The sequence below is a fragment of the Ptiloglossa arizonensis genome, chromosome 1 (assembly GCF_051014685.1).
Source record: "Ptiloglossa arizonensis isolate GNS036 chromosome 1, iyPtiAriz1_principal, whole genome shotgun sequence".
Classification (NCBI taxonomy): Eukaryota; Metazoa; Arthropoda; class Insecta; order Hymenoptera; family Colletidae; genus Ptiloglossa; species Ptiloglossa arizonensis.
In genome coordinates this window covers 22,174,413-22,198,327 of record NC_135048.1, presented here as the reverse complement: position 1 = coordinate 22,198,327, position 23,915 = coordinate 22,174,413, and the positions used below count along the sequence as shown (strand labels likewise).

Sequence of the window (23,915 nt, the reverse complement as noted above, 5' to 3'; positions counted from 1 at the left end):
CGTCTCGTTCACACGGGACACCGTATCGATTCCCCGGAACCGAACGATTAAAATTCTCCTCGAATTCGATTTAAATGCTCGATACCCGAATGCCCCCGAGTCTCCCCTCTCGTTCCCGCGTATACCGTCTAATCGAAATTGCATCTCGCGTCAACGCGCCGGATAAAAATAGAAGAGAAAACCGACCGCGCTGCGCGCCGCTTCGATAAGTTCGACAACGATCGACCACGACGCGGAAACGCGATCGATCGACGGTGATGACCTTCGCGCGACTTCCTTCGCTCGGACGAGAAAACCCCGCGCGCTTCGTGGCGGCGATAAGCTTGTCCGGGAACCGAGAAAAGAAAGAGAGAGAGAGAGAGAGAGAGAAATAAGGAAAGAAAAAAAAATAAATGGAGAAGCTAGAGAGGGGGGAAAAAAAAAGGAAAGAAACGAAGCCTCGAGGAGGCGATCGATCGAGGAAGATTCCGTAGTAAGCGCAATACCGTTCGAGAACGATCGAGCGAACTGGTCGAGCGAAGTCGTTTCTTCGAGGAAGCGCGTCGAATCTCTCACGGATCTCGGGTTTGCTCATCTCCACGGCGGGATCGAGGCCTACGTCAAGGACTGCCAGACACACAGGACTACTCGGATGATCCCCGGCGTCGGCAGCCCCGCGAGAGACTTGTTCGTTCATTCGCGGACCCAACGTCCGTGTGCCCGTTCGCTTGTATCGGCGCGTGACGCAACCAGATGCCAGATTTTGCCCCGGAGGATCGAGTTCTGCGGACGCTACCGGCTAACGGTCGCCCCGGCGTGCGCGCTCGCGCACGCGCGTTTCATCGGGACCTCGCTCCGCGGTTCTCGGTGACGTCAGACCGTTGGTGAATGGGACCGCGGGGCCCCGGGGACCGAGCGCCGCTTGGAAACGCGGCCGATCGGTGGCGCGACTTGCCGGTGACTTTTGATTTATCGTTCGGCCCGATCGAGGGAACATACGGCAGCGTTCTGCGGATCGTTACGAATTACGTATATCCCCTCCCCCCCCCCCCTCCTTCTCCTCCTCCGTTGGTTCGCGAAGTGGAAATACGAATGGCGTAGTGTCGGAAAAGAGTAATAAGATTTGCTCGTGAAAGCTCGTCGCTGTAATAAATAGAGAACCGAGTGTCCCGAACGAGCTATTTAGCAGACGTTAATTTAGGTAGAAATTTGTAACCCCGGTTTCTTGCAAAGTAATTGACCCACCGCTTCGTGAGAATGTGGATGGGATCGGACAATACTTGAGTTATCGATGAATTAGCGAAAAGTTGTACAATTTGGTAACGAGAACTCGTCGTTGTAATGAATAGAGAACCGAATGTCCCAAACGAGCTATTTAGCAGACGTTAATTTAGGTGGAAATTTGTAACCCCGGTTTCTTGTAAAATGGTTGACCCACAGCTTCGTGAAAATGTGGATGAAATCTGACAGGACTTGGGTTACCGATGAATTGGCGAAGAAGAGTTGTAAAATCTGGTAACGAGAACTGGTCGCTGTAATAAATAGAGGATTAAATTGTCCATCTTGAGAGCGAGCTATTTGGTAGACGTTTAAATGGAAATTCGTATAACCCGGTTTCTTGCGTAGGTGTACTTACAGCTTTGTGGAAATGTGGCGCGGAGCCACTGACTCGGGTTACCGAGGAATGATCGAAGAAAAGTAATAAAATTTGGTAACGAAAGCTCGACACACTACAATAAATAGGGAATTGAATGTATTGAGAAAGTTATTTAGTAGACGTTTGAGTAGAAATTCGTATACCCCGGTTTCTTGTGAATCGATGACTCGAAGCACTAAGAAATTATCGAAGGAGAATAGTAAAATTAGAAATTATTATAAGAATTACTATAGCTCGTCGTTATGGTAAATAAAACTAAAAATTCTTGACATCTTCGAATCATCAACATTAATCTTGCAAGAGCTGCTTAACAGATTTCAATTAATTAATCGTTTAATGTAAAACGATTTTTGAGCCACACAAAAGAATTTAAATGCTTCTTTGATCTTTCGTGGCATTAGTTGTTATTTATTTCTTTTCTCTTAATATTCATGGTACAGTTTATCAGTTTGCTCGTGAAAAATAAATAAATTCACGCCCAAGGACGCGTGTACAATAACAATTTATAGGTTCAGTTTTATAAAATTTAATAATGGATAAAGGATTGGGTAAGGGATGAAAAATGACACCCTACAACGTACATACGAGACTAAAATAAAATAAACTAAGATTCCTAGTTGCAATTAACCCGATAACTCTTGACAACACATGTACAAACACACACACGCACGCACACACCCGCACGCGCAAAAAATAAAATATTGTTTTGGTAGCTGAAACGTTATCTATGTATTTTAACAACAATGTTATTTATTCCAACTAAGTAGCTCACTCTCAAAATAGTACACAACTGATAAACGTTAATCGGTCAGCTTTTCCATTTTGCTACCGCAAATTATCAACCGGGTAAAATTAACTTGAGATAAACATTTTATAGCTTTGTTCTGTGAAAGCTGAACGCAATCACAGTGACATCAACGAAACACACATACAACATCGCGAAACGCAACAATAATTTCCCGTGCAACATTGTTAGAAATATAAAAAACATACCTGAGGATTATACTTCGTCATCCTACACAATGATCAAAATATTAATTTTTGTTTCGGAATTGGTATCTTTTAATTTATTCCACTTCAATTTACCGTTCATGGACAAAATGTCAGAATGTTTAAGAATGTGAAAAATTTCACGCTCGGATATGCGTTTATACGAAACATGTTAACTAATGTTTACAGTAATAGTTCCCAGACTGCGTGCCGCGGAGATATTTGAAATTTTTAAAAGAATCGCTTACAAGTATTGAAAACTTTTATTAAATGTCTTTACGACGATCTTTTCTTTTCCGTTGAATAGATAATTTTAAGTGCAATAACTCCCGCTCTAGAGTAACAATTTTTACACTGGATTGATAATACTTTTGTAAAAATATAATGCGATATAATAGCAAATATTTAAAACATTCTGACCTCGCGTACAGAATGTGTCGTTGTTAATTTATCATACCTACTGTGTCTATGTATACAAAAATTTGTATATTTTTCAACAAACCTTTATCACAGTGTAAACCAATGGATTGGTGAAATTTTTCCAATAAAAATGAGTCCAGATGTGGCATTATGTTAGAGAAATCGCTACCTACCCCGCTTTCAAGCAGACTGGCGCTTCCAATTTGGTCACGTGAAAGCGAAGCTAACCGTACCAAGTTGTTCGAACTTAAATATTTAATAACTGAAACTATTAGATATTTCTTCCGGCGCAGAGGTGTCGTAAAGATAAAAATTTGGAAATCTCCGACTTATAAAAGAAACCATATATTTACAATCGTCGTCTGAATTCCTAACGATGCTCTCTAACCGCTTCTCGAACACCCAACCGTGAATTCATAGAAGAAAAACAGAGGCGTGTTACAATAAAATTTGTTAAACTACTTTCCCCATTCTTTATGCATTTTTACAGCACATGATCGTTCGAAGATCTAAATACAGAACAATTAAACGTGAAATCCGACCAGAGACTATTTTTCACAGTTACACCCAACATCCGCTTAATTTCTGATTACCCACCTCATTGAATACAGTTATATCTTGTACTTCTTACTTAATTAACGAAAGATAACACAATTTGTTACAATTTTCGTTCGCAATGAGTTTCATCCGAAAGTGATAAGAACCTTTTAAATAGCATTCGATAAAAAATATTAATTCCTTATCAAATAGTGTCAAGTGACTTTCAAAAAGATTCGTATCAGTTCGTCTGACACACTTTCTCGTATTGTTCTGTATACTGAACCCGTTTGAATCGAACAACAATTTCAAATTGCAAAAATATATTCGTCTCGAGGGACCGTTTATCGAGGTACGCCGAAGGACAAGCGTTTGAGGAACACTCCAACGAATGTAGTCGTAGTTTCAACGAATCGACACGCAACCCGTACATGCTCGATGGACGCGAGATTCACACCGCACTCGCTACAAACACACAAAGGACGAACGAGGAACAACGAGGCGAGAGTCACGCCGACTCGTCGAGCGCTTTAAGCGGGGTCGTTCTGGTTTCAGTTGCTTTGCGGGGGACTGGGCGAGCGATAGATCCCGCAGAAGAGGATCGAGCGCAACGGTTTGTTGTAGATGAGGTAGACGAAGGGATGATTCGCGTTGAAAACCGCCGGTTGAAGCGGCCTGCCCGAGCGGAACGTGAAGAGGGCGGTAGCGGCGGCGGCGGTGGTGCCCTCTTCGGTGACCTCGATACGTGCACGGTGAACCGCGTCTCCCAGGTGCAGCGGTTTCTCACCGTCCTCGAGGAAACCGCGCAGATCGGCCCCGTTTGGCACCACAAGTTCCCCAACACCGAGAGCTTGGAGCAGAAGCGGCAGAGGAAGTTCCTTCTCTATCTCGAATCGCGGTAGATAGACCTCCACGTCCCGTGGCGGTACCCCGTCGTTCAAGATGTCGTGGAGCTCTCTAGCTCCAACAAGGCTGGTGATACGCTCGATCAGTTGACGCACACCGTCACCGTCACCACGTGCACCGTTACCATCGCCACTGTTAACGCTCCTCGCGGTGGCAAACGGTGGCAGCAACACAAACATAGAGATCTGCTCGCCCTTGTAAGGTAGCTCGAGGATGTGAGCACCCAGCAGCTCGGATATCACTGCGAAGAAACATTCGTTTTAAATTTCGCGGGCATTACGGGACGAGAAATATCGTCTTGTGGATCGTTTCATAAATTTTGATACATTTGTACCAGCTCTGAGCAAAGAAGTGTCTTTGGGTGGGAGATTGAACAAGATTTGGACCACTAGTCTTCTAAAGGTGTATTCGTATTCATTGAGAAACCTAACCTAGACTATTTTGAAGGTCATCGGGTTCGTTCACAGTTCTGACCCGGATTACTTTTAGTGGTCCCCATATTTGTTTGTAGACCTAACCTAGATCTTTCGAAGGCTTCTATATTTGTTTAAGACCTAATTCGGTTTAAAATAGATAAATTAATGAAAGAGTAGAAGGATTACACTTTCGTTTCGAAAATAGAACGAGCTCGAGAGGTTACTTAGGACATTTTTTCGTTAACGATTAAGTTTGTTTGATAAAATTACATCAAGCATGAGATAAGAAGCACACAAAGTCGCTCGATTTTACGGTACTGGCAAATAGCGGAGATTACGGGAGTGTAAAATTTCCTGGACTATTTTTAGTTTGTACGAGGACCTTGCAAGTGTAATGCCCCGGGCCCACTGTATAATGAGGAGTGGGACTTCCCAGAAAAAATGGAACAAAAAAATCTCGACCTGAATAGTCGAGCCGAGACAAGGTACAACCGTAAAGCGGGATCTTAGTTCTTCCGTGGCCCCGTGGTTTTTCCAAGGCATTCCCGAGGTGCTCCGAGTACAACCGAACGACGCACGTGCTGCTCGTGCATAGTCGGAATGCCTCGGGAGCGGCGCGGAAAAACCGGGAGTCTCGAAAGAATCGAGATCCCGCTTCAGATTCTAGCACGTTCTGAGAATTCGAACAGCTCTAATGGGTCCCGTAGATATCGTTTCTTTGTACTTAATTCGGTCTTCCGTTAATCGTCGAACAACTGCGGCAATACGATATCCATCGCTGATCGTTCTTGACGAAACAATATTAAGCGTTAATGCAAAATTTTTAAAGCAAGGAAACGATTTCAATACACGTTACCGCGTGAAAAATTATCTTCTCGTTGCGAGTCCGACCATTTATTCAATTTTAACGAAAGAATTTTTTCAAGAACGATTGCAGAAATGTGAAATATTTTTATAGTTTTCGCTACATCTTCGTGTCAATATTTTCAATACATCGACAAGATGTTCCCGACATAAATGAATTCAAACACAACCTTGTTTAGATTATTTATAACTATACGTAAAAAAATCGCTTTTAAGTTTCCCAAATAACGTACACCTTCGAAGAAGATCGTGTTTGGACGTATTTTCATCGTGAAAACCTCACTAATTCGTTAATAGTACTACCATAAAGACATTGTGAAAAATATAAAAAAAATTAATTATACAAATCGTAAGTGCGTAAAGTGCATTTAGACTGGTTCGTTTTCGATACATTCCATTCATTTTTTCCCATTGAACGGTACACTCAATACTCGGCTCTCGTTCGAGACAATAATCACTACTCACCCCGCTTTCGAGCAAACCGGCGATCCCGATTTACTCGAATAATAGAGGACTTTGGATAACGGAGATTGTACCGTTATATCGTACGACTTATAATTGCAACTCACAATGATTGAAGGTCCCCTTCTGTTGCATGTACGTAACCATCGAATTCTGAGACCCGGTGCTGTAGAACAGATCCTTCTTGGAATCGGCTGGATCGAAACGGCTCTGCCAGAGTCCTTTGAAGTAAACCGCGTTTGCCAGCACCAGATCGGTGCCTTCGTCTATGTTTTGCGGGGAAAGAAGATCACGAATGTGTCCTTTCGTCATATTGCTGACCCAGTCGTTAATACGAACGCGAGCTGCATCCGGATCAGTTTGGAAATCGGTTTTCTCCAGCTGATCGCCGAAGAAGTCCAACATACACTCTCGTACTTTCCTCTTGTCCGTTATCCACAATCGATTCGCCGACGTGTACTCGTAATCAGACGACCCGTTATTCTGGACGAAGAACGAAAAGTTAATTTTGCTGGAAAATTTGTTGTATAGAAAAAATTAAATCGTAAACGACTACCACACATTGTATTGGATTGTTCGGAAAGTCGTTTCGTTTTCCAAAATGGAGAATATATCATTTAGTAAAATGTTTGTACACTCTAAAAGAGTCGTGTTTCGTTTTCACCAAAAAAACGACTTTCCCAACAATCCAATATTTATATAATTCGTCTTGGGTGAAAAATTTCTCCGCGTCGAGAACTCTGTGTGACGATTTTTTCGTCACACCCTGTATAATAAAGAACCGCAATTTTTTTTTGTAAAAAGAACTTCCAACGAGAAAAATTAGTCAGCGCGAAAGAATTGATTACGAAATCTTATTTTCCGTAATAAAAAACGTCCGTCGCGACGGAACTCATCCATAGCCATTATGCTACAACCTAACCTAAGAGATATCCACGTCAAACGTATAATAAATACTATTCCAGCGGATGATTGCAATCTTTATTATTAAATACCTTGTGAACGAGTCCCGACACAATCGAACTGAACACGGATAAAATATTTTTCAGTACTCTTTGCGTTCGCGAAGATTTCTTAACAATTTCGATGGTCGCAAATTCGCATAAAGATTGCTGCCTACCGTTGACAACTTTCTCTCAATTTTAATACAATAAAATTCTCCAAATTGTTTTTCATCGGACATTTGTATATTCAGACTTTTAAAAGTATTTAAATATCACCAGAGTACCTGTATTATCGAATAAGATTAAACAAAGTATTGATATTATCGAATTTATAAGAATTGACAATTTCGTATGCAAGACACACCAAAATGCTAGGTATAGTGTTATAAAAATAAACTATAAACGTAGATGTCATACGAACGTCATACTATGTCAGAATTCAAAAAAAAAAGTCGAAAAACAACTTTCCAAATTGAATGTACATTGACGTAACAAGCGAAAGAACAAGATCACGTATACGTGACAACGGCCGGTAACTGCCGGCTGGCGAGGTCACGTACACGTGACAGCTCTAACAAGTGTTAGAATCCGCGGCTAACGTCTCACGTGGATCCCCCTTGTGAACGCTAAAGACGAAATCAGATGTCAAGAACCGGGAGGCGCGGATTACGGTCAAAGAATTTAACATCCGGCTCGATGTCGGATTACGTGGCTCACCTTGGAATACTCGTCGGCCCGACAACGCTAATGATGCAACGATGTTAACTACACGAGTCTTCTTACCTGAGAATCGAGTTGCAGCTTAAGGGAGTTCTCGAAGGCGTAGTATCGTTGGACGTCGACCTTGGACAGATCGTTCGGTATACGCAAGGCTTTCCTCAATGCCTCCTCGGTGGTGGAACGAGAACCAAAGTACGCCAAGGACAAAGCCTGGTGAATACTGTGAGGACTGTAGAAAACGTTGTCACGCGACTCGATCAACGCTGTCTTCTTCAAGCTGTCCAGAGCGAAGATGAAACGGGCGGTGGTCAACGACTTCTTCGAAGTCGGATTCATCATCGAAGGTCTGTCGTCGCCGGTGAGACATTGCGACGAAACACCGGCCAACAAGAACAGTAAAGGTACTACCGACATTGCCTGAAAAGAGAGATCGCCACGATTAAACAGAGATAAGAAACACGTGGACGCGTTTCGTTCACGGTCGAGTCTCGAAATTCGAGACGGTTGTCGAATTTTCCCGTATTCGAACATTCGGCGAACACAATTCGAATAATATTCGAATACTCGGTCGGTTGAATACTGTTCGAACTCTCGACCGGTCGAGTACTATTCAAACACTTGGAATAATAATTGAATACTTGGTAGTGTTCTGTATCTGGAATTCAAATATAAAAATATTCGATCATTTGAATGCTATTCGAACTCTCGACCGGTCGAGTACTATTCAAACACTTGGTTTAATAATTGAATACTTGGTAGTGTTCTGTATCTGGAATTCAAATATAAAAATATTCGATCATTTGAATAGTATTCGAACTCTCGACCGGTCCAGTACTATTCGAACACATGGTTTAATAATTGAATACTTGGTAGTGTTCCGTATCTGGAATTCAAATATAAAAATATTCGTTCGATTGAATACTATTCGAATACTTAAGTATTCTTCATCTGGAATTTGAGTACAAAAATAGAAGTATTCAGGATATTCGTGATACGTATTTAAATAGTATGACGTGGCGAGCTATTATTGAAGTTCTTTAAGGTCGTCGTTTCTTCTTAAACGTAATTTTCATTCAAGATATTTTACTGTTCAAACGGTACTCGAACGGTATGACTCTTTCAACGTAAGAATGGCATTCGAATACTCAAATATTCGAGTAACGATATTTGAATACTCTAATATTCGAATACCGATACTAAATTCTAATACTAAATTATCGTGTAATCCCAGTCCTGATTCGATACGTGCTCCGAAGAATCAAAACAAACCAAGAGTATTGCCTTATCGTGGAAGTATTTATGTTTACAATGTTCAGTCACCGACTGATACTTCAATCGAGGAGTTTCGCAACTCTCGAATCGATTGAAACGCGAAGTACGGTGTTACGAGCACTTTACACTCGATACCCAGGGAACCGATCGCAATTATGAAAGAAGACTCGTCGCTAAGTGAAACGTAAATAATACGTCGTGCGATTGAACGCGTGTCAATCGAAACAGAACGCGTGCGTAACTTGCGCAAAATTAAATTGCGCCTTTCGTAAACAATCGGAGACGAATCGTACAATTTCCCGCGTTGTTGCGAAATTTCGTAAACAAACGACATTTCAATTTTCCACGATCCACGGTTACGCGTGTTTGTTCGCAACGTGATCGCAGTCACGTTCGTCGCTTGCGAACCGTACGAAGAAAATTCGAAAGTGCTGCGAGCCGCGCGATTTTCGATTTAAAACCGCGCACAAATGTGGAACAATACGTTTCAAATATATATATATACAAAAGTTCGAGCATACGTGGGAACGAGTTTCACGACGCGTGAGTCGCTTGACCAAGCATCGATGAATTGCAGACTCACCGAGTCCCGTGAATACGAAACGAGTAACTTCGCAAATAAATAATTAAACGCGAAAAATAATTTATTTGTTTGCTCGACGTCATTATTCGAGCGTGAAGTTCCACCGATACGAAACGGGTAACTTCGTAAACAAATGCAATAAATTTATTTATCTATCGCATAAACTGCGAACACAGAAAATAAAACACGAGAAGGACAGAGAAATAAACTTATATACGTAGTGAAAGTGTAACATAAATGCATAGAAATGCGGCTGAAGTGTTATAAAATCAAACTTCGGAAAATCACTATAGTAATAGGATTTCGTGCCTTTCTAGTTTAGATCAGATGTGTATTCGGTAGCCATTTACAAGCTTGTTTAACGTTTTTAACGTTTTCAAACACTTTCTTTCGAATTCTCCTCGAAAAATGAAGAAATTAACGGCCTGAGAAAACAATAAGTTTGTAACAGGTAAATGGAAACAAAGAACGATTAATGAAGTATCTTCGTGGGAAATCGAACATTATACATTGTAATACATAACGTCATCGTTACATTAGGCAACTTTTATCTTTTCCGAGTCTTTCGACTTTTATTTATCGCTTCCTCTGTGTTCTCAAATACTCGGTTTAACAAACAACAAGACTTGTATTACCAATATTTGTATACATTACAATACAATTTAGATATTACTTAAACACTTCTCGTTCTATTATATTTTTCAATCGAATATTTTTCTTTTCACGTATTGAGAGAATTTAACTATAAGAAAGAATGACGAATCAACGGGAAAGTTTCCGAGCCGGTGAGTGACGATGCGATTGTAAATTCTTCGACTTCACCAAAGGAAAGTAACGACGAGAAAGATGACATAGTTTCCTCGCACAAAAAAAATGTCAGCGTACGTCTGACCGTCGTCTGTAATCTCGTCGATTTTACTTTTCTTTCGTTTCTCGGTGTCGGAGGATACGATCGAATTTAATCAATATAAATCAGAAGAGCGTTAACGATGCACCGTATCGCTTAAACGGTTGTGGAAATTAATTTCTAATACGGAAAAAATATTGTCACGTCGATACTCTGTATCGATTCGCGTGTCGCGGGAGCAAATAGGGAGCCGGTTCGAACGTTTCACAGAAAGAACTTTCTCGTCGTCGAGCGGAGAAAGCGATGATGTTCACCAACAGATACAGAAGAAAAAAGAAAAATAACAGCTTTGTACCGCAGCAGCGTTTCGCAAGTGACTCAATTTCGGTCATCGGCATGGCCGTGACCTCTGATGGTAATTTACAGACGAATCGAGATCGCGCCATACGCGTCGTATCAACGAATAAATCAACATTCCTATCTGCGACATTTTTCATTCCGCACCGTAAGAAGAGTTTCGTGCAGGAGTCACGCTCTGATTCCACTAGGCGCTTTGCGATTACAATGGGATCGCGTGCTTGTATTTCGGCCTGGACAAGTCTCTTTTAGATCCACGAATTGCAAATTACGAGATTAGAATGTACGTTCTCGTACCGTATCATTCTGTTTTGTTTTACATTACGGTTAAGGCTACCTGTCCGTAATTTCTTGCACACTTTACGGCCGTGATTGCACCTCGAATCCGTCCGTACTCGAATACTCGAATACCGCACTGGGTCAAGTATTCGTTGAATGTAATTCCAGTACTCTACACTGATCGAGTATCTGAATATTCGTAGTGTTCTAATATCGCGATCCGAGTAACGATTCTCGAACGTTCAATGTATTTGAATAACGATATCCGAATACTCGAATATTCGGAGTGTATTCAAGGCACTCGAATATTCGAAGTGTATTCAAGGCACTCGAATATTCAAAGTGTATTCAAGGCACTCGAATATTCGAAGTGTATTCAAGGCAAGTGTATTTAAGGCACTCGAATATTCGAAGTGTATTCAAGGCACTCGAATATTCGAAGTGTATTCAAGACACTCGAATATTCGAAGTGTATTCAAGACACTCGAATATTTGAAGTGTATTCAAGGTACTCGAATATTCGAAGTGTATTTAAGACACTCAAATATTCGAAGTGTATTCAAGGCACTCCAATATTTGAAGTGTATTCAAGGCACTCCAATATTCGAAGTGTATTCAAGATACTCGAACATTCGAAGTGCATTCAAAGCACTCGAATATTCGGTGTTTATTTGCAAACAAGATAACGAAGTCGAACTGTGTTTGTAATCGCTGGAACGGTCCCGATTTCATTTACGCACAAGTATCAACATATCCACGTGGATACAAGGAACGATTCATCGAGGTTTTGCGTCACAGACACGTATACAACGAAAAGTTTACGATCCGTGATCGAAAGAGAGTCAAACATCGGAACGGGTGAAAGCAACGACCAAACCGTGACATCATAGAGTCCAACTTTCTTGTTTGAAATTAACGTGTGACGGGATTCGTGTGACGAAAGCAAGAGAAAACACCGCGCCTTCGCGTTTGTTCCTGATAGGACGACCCGGACGCGTGAGAAACTCGCTTGATTATTCCACTTTAGTACCCCCTTATGCAAATAACGGAACGGATTTTACGTAATTTCGCGTGCAACTTTCGAGTTCATTCGTTTGACAACGTTTAATTTGTCTCCGGATTGCATAGGTATTTTTTCACGGAAAACTCGCCGTTCGACACGGAAGGGTTTAAGCAACAAGTGTCTTCACAATGTTTGATTTCTTTTACGAACTTTCGATTTCACGTATAATTTCTAAGAATTTATATAAGCAATCACATTTTTTTATAACGATCCAAGCTTCTTTTATTAGAGCTAGTGTAGCTACTTGTCTAGTGTCTGTTTTGTTTGTCTTGTGCTTCTTTGGGTTATACTTATTATGTTTGTCTTAAATATAACAAACAACGCGATGCACCTACGTGATCGACAATTTCACACTTTAGTGTGCGAATGTGGCTGCACGAAATCGATATTTTTCGAACGGCGAATATTTATGTGTTGGCAAACTGTTTGCCAAATGACGCACGCGTATCTATGCACGGCTACCTCATTCGTCGAACCTCAGACTCGAGAAATGTGTCGTCACTAGTGACGAATATTCGTGCAAACGTGGATACCAAATTGGCCAATAAGTGCGTCGTATAAATTACTGTAGCTTTATTTATAACCACGAGTAGTGCATATACGTTCAAAAAGGGAAAGAAGTAGCTTATTTAAAGAAAACGATAAATACGATTCATTTAACTGGTATAGTTTTGTTCGAGGTACTAATCTATTCGATAAAAGTAATTGTGTTAGGTTTGGGTTAGGTAAAAGTAATTGTGTTTTCTTGTAACATATTTTCGAATCTACGCTGGGAGTATTTGTCGAATTTTTCTGTACTCAAACGTTCGAACGCTTCAGTGATTGAAATATTTAATACACAATGATTTATACACCGTTTCAATATTTAATGTATTGATCGAGTATATTCGTAGAATTCGAATACATAATGTGGTGTGAACTATTGAGCGCGTTCTTATACTCGTGCAAATTGTTGATTATTTTCTAAGAATCAACGATTTCACTCACTGCAACGGTTCATCCGTATGCGTGACCCGATAATACCGGCCGATGACAAAATGTAATATTTAAATATACCACGAGTATCCACGTCATTCGAATAGTACGAATACATAAATACTGTCTTACTGGAATAATAATATTCAAATAATGGTATTCGAATGCTCGAATATTCGAACAACGATACTCGAGTAGTCGAATACTCGAACAACGATACTCGAGTAGTCGAATACTCGAACAACGATACTCGAGTAGTCGAATACTCGAACAACGATACTCGAGTAGTCGAATATTCGAACGACGATACTCGAGTAGTCGAATATTCGTAGTTCATTCGTAGCATTCGAATACAAATATTATTTATACAAAATGTACATATTGCTTATCACATTATCGCAACAAATAACATAACGAACATAGTCCAAACAAGAATAGTTTACATTTAGATAAATGTTTATCAAGAGATAAACTATGCTTACTTCCAATTTCTTATAACGTTTGTTATGAATACATCGAGTAACATATACACCGAGATTTGATCTATACTCCATGAAATCGAACATTATTATACGCCAAAAGGATTCCAAAGTAAGGATCGAAACGTTTATCCCAAAATAAATAATAATACGTATACTCGTTTCGTTTTGTTACAATTTTTCTACAGCGTCTTTTGCAACGAATGTTCGTCAGTCTGCCAAATAACCTTCGAAACGATGTGCAATAGCTTTCGCGTAATTTTCCAGATATTAGCGTTCGCAGGACCGAGCCGAAAAAGCCACCAATGCCACCAGAAACGTGTCTGGCGTGACAAATGGATTCTTCGTGCGCGTACGTGTCACGACTTGACAAATAAATCGCATACGAGATGCGTAATCGGTCGCTATACCTAGTCGCCGACTATACATGAAAATAGAATTAAATTCGAATTATCGCTGACGATTAACGTCTTGGAAGCGAGCAGCACCCATGACCAAACAAATAAAACGAGTCACGTTCGTTTGGGTCAAGTCTGGGTCAGGTCTCGGTTAAGTCTAGGTTAGGTCTTGATTAGGTCTGGGTTAGGTCTTGATTAGGTCTGGGTTAGGTCTGGGTTAGCTCTTGATTAGGTCTGGGTTAAGTCTAGGTTAGGTCTGGGTTAGGTCGACGATAATTTCACGGCTGATCGTGCAATCGCCCTTTTGAAAGCGATAAAATCAACGAAGAAGCCAAAGTTGTCCTTCACGCTTCGTGGAATGGCTGACAACACGAAAGAGGAAACCGTTTCGCGCGAGAAATTCCGTGATCCACGTGACACGGTCTCGTCTCGATTTTAGCGATCGAGGATCGAATACGAAGCGTGGACGTTGCAAATCGAGCAGAACGTAAGAGAAGAGGCAGACAAGAAAGTGAAAAATAACTTGGGGCGATAACTTATCGCGGTTTACGTTCTCGGTACCGGAGGAAGCCAAGGGTCGTGTACCGAGTGCAATCTTCACGGATCGCAAACGTTACGTTTACAGGAAACGTTTAAAATTCCACGATAATGTCTCTTTGTCTCGAGGATCGTTGAAATTTACCTAGAAATTACGGCTAAGAACAATTTTTACCCGTTTCTCGGACGTTTGTCGAGAAAATTCGGTCCAACAATGGAGAGTAAAAATTAGTTACGGACTATAAATAAGAGTAAAGTATACGTTAGTAAGTGTTTTAAAAAATATCGAGCACAGCCATTGGATGAATGTTCATGGCTGTTAAGAGTTTTTACTCGTTTTTCGGACGTTTGTCGAGAAAATTCTATCCAACAATGCAGAATACTTGAAAATTAGTTACGGACTATAAATAAGAGTAAAGTATACGTTAGTAAGTGTTTTAAAAAATATCGAGCACAGCCATTGGATGAGAGTTCATGGCTGTTAAGAGTTTTTATTCGTTTTTCGAACGTTTGTTAAGAAAATTCGATTCAACAATGGAGAATACTTGAAAATTAGTTACGCACTATAAATAAGAGTAAAGTATACGTTAATAAATGTTTTAAGAAATATCGGGCACAGGTTCATGGTTGTGAACAATGTTTACTCTTTCTTTGCTTCGAAGAGTCGGTGAACGATAAATAAAACTAGTATAGAATACGTTAACAATTGTTTTCGATAATGTTCGTCGGTGAGAAATTGGAAAATATTTTTCAGCTAGATACACTGCTAGTGTTTTCAATATCGGTGATTGGCCTATAAATGAGAATAAAATTCTAGGTCGAAGCTGGCTAACTGCTACGCTATAAAATATCTTACAATACTCTTCAGCCACTATGAGCCTTCGAGTAGCTACTATATACCACTTTAACCGCAGCACCGGTTTAAATGCGAACGGTTACAATTATTAACAATGGAAATATGATATACCGAACACAAGGAAACCTCCTTTTCAATATTATGGAGAAACAAAGTCTTCCAGAAACACGTATAGAGCGATATACTCTTTGGACACGTATTAACTAAAAATATACGTAGACGTGTAGGAAGATAACTTTACGCGAATAAAACAATAAAAAAATACAAAACTTAAAAGCACAGATCCGGTAACAGATACTTCTCGATCGATAATCAAAGAACCATTCCCGATCCTCGTTATTATCCTGAAACGTGGGTCGATTAGATTTTATTACAATTATCTTACTCTCCTATATTTCTCTATTTATTCCATATGATAAATACCAAAGAATGGACAAAATTCTATTCGAACGATCAACAACGAATCAACGTGTAACGATTCGTTTCCCACGTTTATTTGAATTCCAATCTCGGAGGAAAAAGTTGTTCGTTTGTTATTTCGTGTTTCAACGAGTCGTGTTCGGCCCGGAGCGTGAAAAAAGGGATAGTCGGCACTCCCCTGGTGTATCCGGTACGATTACGGATCTGCTGACTCGAATCGCGGGCTCCGATAACGAAATATCTAATTACCAATGAACGAAATGCAAATCGAGGGAACTCACCGGTAAGCGTAGCATTTCGCTGATCCACGCGTCTCAGGACTCTGGTTGCTCGCTCGCGAAACTTTTGCTCGGTCACGAAGCCTGAACTGAATGCACAGCGGAAAAGCAACGTCGAGATGCCCGCGAGTAACTGGCTCCACGACCGGTTCCCCACTACAGTTTTACCCGCGAGCCGATGTCGCGTCTACTCATCGAGACACGGATCCTTTCCAGCGGTTCAGTCGAGTCCAACGGAGTCCGACGGACCGTTGATTCTACGATACTGGAAATGCCCGCTCGTAATGACTTCATTGTCAGGAAATTCCAAAGGAGGACTGGCGTCGATGACGGGGTAGGGGACGACGCGTCACGATTGGAAATCGGTGGTACAGTTCGCGACGTTCTCGCGTATGCAAACATTCGGTGCCCCTAAGACCGGGGACGAGACGCGTCTTTACCTAACGAGGGGACCTTACGGTAGTGGGAATCGTTTTTCGAACGGTTGTAGACGCAAGTTATAGTATACCTAGTGTACTATAGTTATGGTATACCTAGTGTATTATAGTTATAGTATACCTAGTGTGCTATAGTTATAGTATACCTAGTGTACTATAATTATAGTATACCTAGTGTACTAGAGTTATGGTATACCTAGAATACTATAGTTATAGTGTACCTAGCATACTATAGTTATAGTATACCTAGTATAATATAATTATAGTGTACCTAGTATACTATAGTTATAGTATACCTAGTATAATATAATTATAGTGTACCTAGTATACTATAGTTATAGTATACCTAGTGTACTATAGTTATAATATACCTAGTGTACTATAATTATAGTATACCTAGTATAATATAATTATAGTGTACCTAGTATACTATAGTTATAGTATACATACCTAGTGTCCAAAACCTCTAATAAGTTTCTTCGAAATGGACCTTCGTTTTCGAGATATTTTGATTTAAAGTTTGATACGCTCAGAATAAATAGAGTACTTAAATTTTTTTAAAGAGAATATATTTTGACTAAGTTGGTAAAGCGAGTGACTACGAAGCTGTTGATAGTAGAATCGAATCCCCGGTTTCTTGTTGCTATTTTTCCTTTTTTTAGTACAACTTTGAAATGCAAAAATATGTTTCATTTATTTTTGTATTTAATGTCATACCTATGCGACATCAATATTGCCATCCCTCTAACAATTATTTAGAGTATGTCTACACACGAGTTTCTGTAATGTAAATACCGGAATATTGTAAAATAACAAAAAAAAATTACTCGATTGACAGAATGAGAAAACAATTTCTTTTTTCACGAAATGGAGAGAAAACCTTGCTGTTGCGGTGTTCTCTCAAATAAAATTACGTTTTCCTTGCTCTGATGACCGAAGCCAAATTCTAGGCCAAATTCCAATCTACTGAAAATTAAATACAAAATAATGGCACAACACACGAGGACTTTGAAAAATCCTTGCAATGTGTTAACAATGGAATTACGAAAATGTATTAAAAAAATTCCTATACCAAATTCCACGATCCTTTTATTTTACATTTTCTGATTTCAATCATGCTGATTCGGCTCGTTTGTCTGCACTCGAGTTAACCTAGACGATTAAAGCGTGACGTTCCATAATCGCGAGCAAATCGCAGCAACTCGTATTTTCACGTTGGGCGACGTAATTTCGATGCACGGACGTTTCTCTCCTCTCTTCCGGATTTTTTCCCATCGTCGTGAATAACAAACGAATAACAAGCTCGATTTTACGACGTTGGCCAGCCGCCAGAGAAAGCCAATCGGAAAGAAGCACTATTCGTTTATTCGTACGAGAATAATTGTCGAATCGCGTTATCGGGGTCAAAATCATTGACGGATCAAACGAGAGAATGAGCAATTAAAAGGTCCCCGTTTGAGGAACACCGAAGTCAATTAAGAGATACTTCGCCTTGAATTACGATTAATAATACTTGCACCGAGAAAATTAACTCATTTTTTATTCACGATCGTTACTTCGATTTTCTTGCATTTGTTACGAATTACGAGCATAGCAAAAATAATTTGCATAATATTATGAAGTAATATCCGGTGACGAACAAAGGGAAATTTTTTCTAAAATTTTACTACTCTTTTTTTGCGTTGAAATAAAAAAAGATTACCTGTATTTTACGTTTTCATTCTTCGAGGAACATTTTACAGTCAGTTAAATTCTGAATTAATTTTGGATGAATGTTGCAACGCGTTTCCCATTTTTTATAACGAAAAATCTGTCTTCAAAAATAGTCAATTGGTCATTGCTTATATATTTTTATAACGAGCCTGGAATTTCCATAATTGAGTTTACAAAGCCTTGCTGTTGTAACCAATTAACCATATCGGGTGAAATATTAAAATCCAACAGTGCATTATGCAATATAAGGCTGCACGTGTATTCATTGTACGGAAACCAAAGATTCTTATTGTTCTCTGAATTAATCCTGGATACATTCAATAGATAGACAAAAACACCACGTAAGCATCAATAATTACGTCACAATTTTTCGTAACCATTTTTAAGGAAAATGACACCTAATATCCTTTTCTTTGGAATTATTTACAGTTCATACGATCAAATTGTTTAAACTATTCTGCACATGTTTACACGAGCTAAACAAAATTGAAAGTGAGCTTATTTTTCAATACGTTAATAAATACGTATAATATTAAAAAAAATATAGATTCAACTGCGGTACAGTGAAGTATACATTATCTTTTCTATTTGGATAGCCTTAAAAAAGGACGATGAAATTAACACGATACGCGTTATCGTTTATGCTCTTGTTTATCTATTCAAGTATCGGTTAAAAATCAATACGCGTACATATCTTAACATCAACGTCATTTGCAGCTACAAGGCACACGTTAATTTAATCTAGATGAAAATCGAAGCCTTTGTTTCACTATTGTTAAAAATTATTAAAATTATCAACTCGAAAACCCTGAACAACTCGGTTATAATTTCACAAAAACTGGTTGGTTTTATCAAATTGCACGATTTATTTACCAAAGCATACATCGATCTTAATCACGTGGCTGTGTTGTTTACAATTTTAAATTCTGTGTGCTCAAAGTTTGAATCAAAGTATTGAATTTTCAATATTGCTCAAACGTGGACCACCGAGGCAACATCGTGTTTTGAATTAAATAACGTGTTTGGAACTCGTGTTTTTAATTCCGAGCACGAGCTTCCTTATTATTCAAAACACGACGATCTTTCTACCTAAACTTGACCGAAGAAAATACAATTCCTTGCCACGATTGTCGCGTTATTATTCGCGATTTAATATTTTCTTATATATCTGTGCGATATCTCGAACCGATTACTTGATTCGACTCGAGTTTCGTATTAAAACTTACATTGTTTAACATCAAACTGTAACGTAAAAATAGAAGATAACGTGCCGCGTTCAATGATTTGAAAATTCCACTATTTGAGAGAATAAAGCTGGTTAAAAAAATGATGATCGATGGAACCGTAATTTTACTCATGAAACATTTTCGTACTCCGAATAATTAATTCGCGAACTAATTTTTCGTAAACACAATCGAACTCGAACAAAAATTACAATACTTTTTTTTTTACGACGTTACCAATAAATTGGTGAGGTCACCCCGATGAAAATGAGTCCAGACACGACCTTTTTCGGATAATTTTTTTAAATTACGTATAAAATTTAAATTTAAATTATGTATAAAACCGAAAAATTTAATCCCGCAATAAGATCGCATTTGAACTAATTTTCCCCGGGAAAATCTCGCCGAACCATTCGTAACACTCATAAAAAATTATATTCGCCATTAGTCTAGCGCGCATGTAATGTGAGTCTCGCTCGCTGTTGCTCCATCTCGCTCACTCTCGCTACAGTGTATTAACTTTTCGATTCGCACAGGACACGTCACGCTTAATCCTCGCTCGAGATAAAAATTCTTATTACTCCATTTTCGAACAAACTGGCGATTCCGGTATTACCACTTGAAACTGTAATATAATAGGTTGTTCGATAAGTTTCATCGAACGACAAAACTCATTAAACAACCCAGTATAAGTAACTTCAAACTGTAATACGTGTATACATAACTACCTTCAATCTATTCTCTCTAAAATGCATCTTTCGTTTCTCAAATTTATCTTCTCGTGTAATTGTCAAAAATTAAGAAAAATAAATTGAATTCATCATTGACACGAGTGTGAAACTGTTGTTGGTCAAGTTCGACTGTACTCGTATATTTATTTTACACGCAATTTTCATCGTTTAAAGGAATTAAGGATATCTTAGATAAGATATCTTAAACTTAATTGTATAGATACCGTGCAGCTATAAACGTTCTACGAGTATATATCTCACCTGTAAGTTTCTCACGAACATTTCGTCGAGAAATTCTTCTTTCTTCGACGTCGCGCCACGAACTGTTCGAATTAATTATACTATATTCCGCGAAAATTGCGCGCCGAAACCTCGATCGATGGAAAAGTCGATGTTACACGTAGCGTGGAGTGAACGATGTCGCAATAATAATTCGGTGCGGTTCCTCTCCGAGCTCTCGATGATCCTCCAGATCCAATCTCCGCAGAAGATGCAATCCCGATCTCTTTCGTATGCATTTATACCTACGCACAGATGCGTCACGCGCATTCTATGCGTGGGACGTATGGAAATTCCCAAACGATGTTAACGATTATCGCAATTGAAACATGTGTATTTTCCTCACTTTCTTTTCCTCTTTTTCAATCGCGACGATCACGGCTACCATAATCGCTTCTTTCTTTGTTATTTACGGTCGGCGTCCGATACGTGTATTCTTAGAATATTGTGTTTGTCAACACTATGTCCAGTGGAACGATCTATAAATATTTGTCAAATTCTGCTGGGAAAATACCTACGGTATGTTGGTTTCAGATAAACTGAACTGTCTGGGATTGAAACGGATTCGAGGAGGTCATTGGAATATTTCGCTGAGGAAGGTCGATAGACGATGACGATAAGAATTTTTTCAAGGTCAACTGTGTTTGTTCAACCGTACTATAATCGTTGTACTACCCATCGTACGAGAGTATGTAATTACATTGGGTTATTGGGAAAATCGTTTCGTTTTCCAAAATGGAGAATATGGAATTTAATGAAATTTTTAGACACTCTAAAAAATCATGTGTTCACTTTCACCAAAAAAAAAACGAAACGACTTTCCGAACAACCCAAAATCTTACAAAACGATGTGTACGAATTTAACCAGAGCCTTAACGATCGTTAATTTTTTCAATTTTATTTTTTATTACTTAATGTAAGTGCTACACAGTGAATATATGTAACAAACGAATGTATTGAATAATATGAGCAAAAAATTAACATTCTGTTTCGCGCGTGCTTTTCAGTCATATTTCTATCGCTTGGAAAAATGTAATAATGCGGTTCTTTTTATTTTTATTTTTCAAAGTATTATTTCTTTTTAACAATCGAAAAGTAACCCGTGCTCACGAACAAATTTTAACATTTTCTCGACATCCGCTAAAATTGAAAGTGAAGAAAACTTGTAATGAACACTATGTATTAATCTTGCAATTCTCAACAAAAAAAAAGAATTCGATACTTCACCAAACGAAAAAGTTATCGCATCGTATCGAGATGAATCAAAAATGATGTTGATTACAATGATGTGCTAATCTACAGAGAAATTAAAGGCAGGAGGTCGTATCAATTTGAAACTTCCACGAATATCTTATCAGAATTCGCAGGAATTCCATTTTCACGAAATTATATCTATCGACTGCTTTCTGCTTGTGCAGCGAAACAACCGAAGATAATACTTATGCTTCGAGTCAACACAATCACCACGACTATTACGAAACCGCGAAACTAACGGATCTCCGAGCTTCTGTTGCATCGATGAATCAACGAGCTCGTAAAACATCGATAAACAACTCATAATTTTGCAAAAGGGGGACCTTCATCGAGAAATTTTCATTCGATTGAGGAAAGAAGCTGTATTTTATATATTTAAATATCCATCGTGATATTTAAAATATAATTCAATGTAAAATACACCCGCTCGTTTCTTTATCTCTCTTGTATTTCAAACATTTCAAATATCGTGGTTGGACGAAAAGCAGCATAGTTGTTAATACCTGAAAAAGGAGCGCGCGATTTGAAATAAAATTAAAAAAAATAATCTCGTCTTTTTTTCGACAGGTGATGTTTACTAAATAAAGAATACTTTCAACGATATTACTTTGAATTCCTTTTAAAATTCCGGGAATACGTTTCGTCCAATTCGATATTATTTCATTATGAGCCAAAATTTTTCCAGTCAAAATTTTGATGCTCGATAAAAAACGAATACGAACTTCTAGCGTTGTTTCCTGCTGTATAGAAAATTAATTAATATTGTTCGAACGTAAAGGAGAAATAGACAAAAATTGACGTCCATGATTCAAGACAGCTTTAAGAATTAGTTAATGATGTTCCATTAGCAAGGAGAAAATCGAGACAAATCGAAACAGTGATGAACGTATGTTAAAAATGAATATGTCGAATCTGTTCGTTCCGAGAAGCGATTAAATTCCATTCAATCAACGATATCTCAAGAATTGAATTAATCCTTTCGCGTAGATACGTGACCACGCTCACGGTTTTAAGATGTGCGTGCAAATCGGTCTAAACTGCACGTAACCGGTAAACAAATTTCCTCGAAACCCCTTGGGCAATAATTTGATATCGTCAAACGATATTAAAAAATCGTGAAATTCCATATTCCTTATTTTCTTGAAATCTGACCACCGTCGATGGTTTGCGTGTACGTGTCTTAAAAAAAAATTTCCTCGATGGTCAACCGACATCATTAATCGTGTACGTTTCATTGTCGAACCTAACAATGGGTCGAGATTACGCGTATTACTCGATGGAAGCATTATTTTAAAACCTAATCCGGACCTGACCATTGTGTCGATTTTACTTAGAATAATAACTTGTCATTACGATAATTTCAATCTCTGGAACTAGTGTCTTGTCGGATGAATAATCGATTGCTAACTTCAAGATCTACGAGCGTCAAATAGGTTTGCATCTTTCATTCCGATAAAATCTGTAACCTAACCGCAGAACGAGACGGTTCGTAATTTTACAAGATAATAATTCATTCCTCGAGTTACTGGAAAGTTACACTTCTTGTACGAACAAACATTTAGTCGTAAAGCTGAATAATACCAGGTACGACTAGACGTAATAATTTTGAAAATTTATATTACTTTGCGTGAAACAACGGTTCCCAAATTTCGTTAAATTCGATCGCGTTCGAATTGAACAAATTTATAATTCACCGATGGAACAAGTATAACGAAAACACTAAATGGTACCGGTACACTTATGATAAATATAAGTGTAAAACAAACGGAAAATTCACAAATAATTACAGAATAAAAATTTATTTTTCTAACGCGTTGTTCAACAATTGTATTTTGAACAATGCATTATTTACGTACTTCTTCAAATTATATATAGTTTACGCAACATGGAATAATTATAATACAATGACCTACGTACAATATTTACATTTTTTATTTTCCTAATTTCCAACGTAATGTAATAATTCACACACGAATAATCGAAGAGAATAGAATAATCTAGAAATAATGTAGAAATGCATAGGTCAGGAATCCTCTCTA

General features: G+C 38.7%; 1 protein-coding gene across 2 annotated transcripts; it reads right to left on the bottom strand.

The window, feature by feature from the left end:
• Positions 1–2,146: 2,146 nt before the first annotated feature.
• Positions 2,147–20,836, bottom strand: LOC143151561 (serine protease inhibitor 88Ea). Of its 2 annotated transcripts, XM_076320860.1 has the most exons (5): positions 20,605–20,836; positions 16,243–16,504; positions 7,959–8,312; positions 6,339–6,714; positions 2,147–4,730 (listed from the first exon to the last, which is right to left on the bottom strand). In XM_076320860.1, the coding sequence occupies exons 2-5, from the start codon at positions 16,255–16,257 to the stop codon at positions 4,135–4,137; spliced, it is 1,341 nt and encodes a 446-aa protein (XP_076176975.1). In that variant the 5' UTR covers positions 16,258–16,504; positions 20,605–20,836; the 3' UTR covers positions 2,147–4,134. The 2 variants fall into 2 exon arrangements, with proteins under 2 accessions (XP_076176975.1, XP_076176966.1); XM_076320851.1 differs by lacking the exon at positions 16,243–16,504.
• Positions 20,837–23,915: the final 3,079 nt, after the last annotated feature.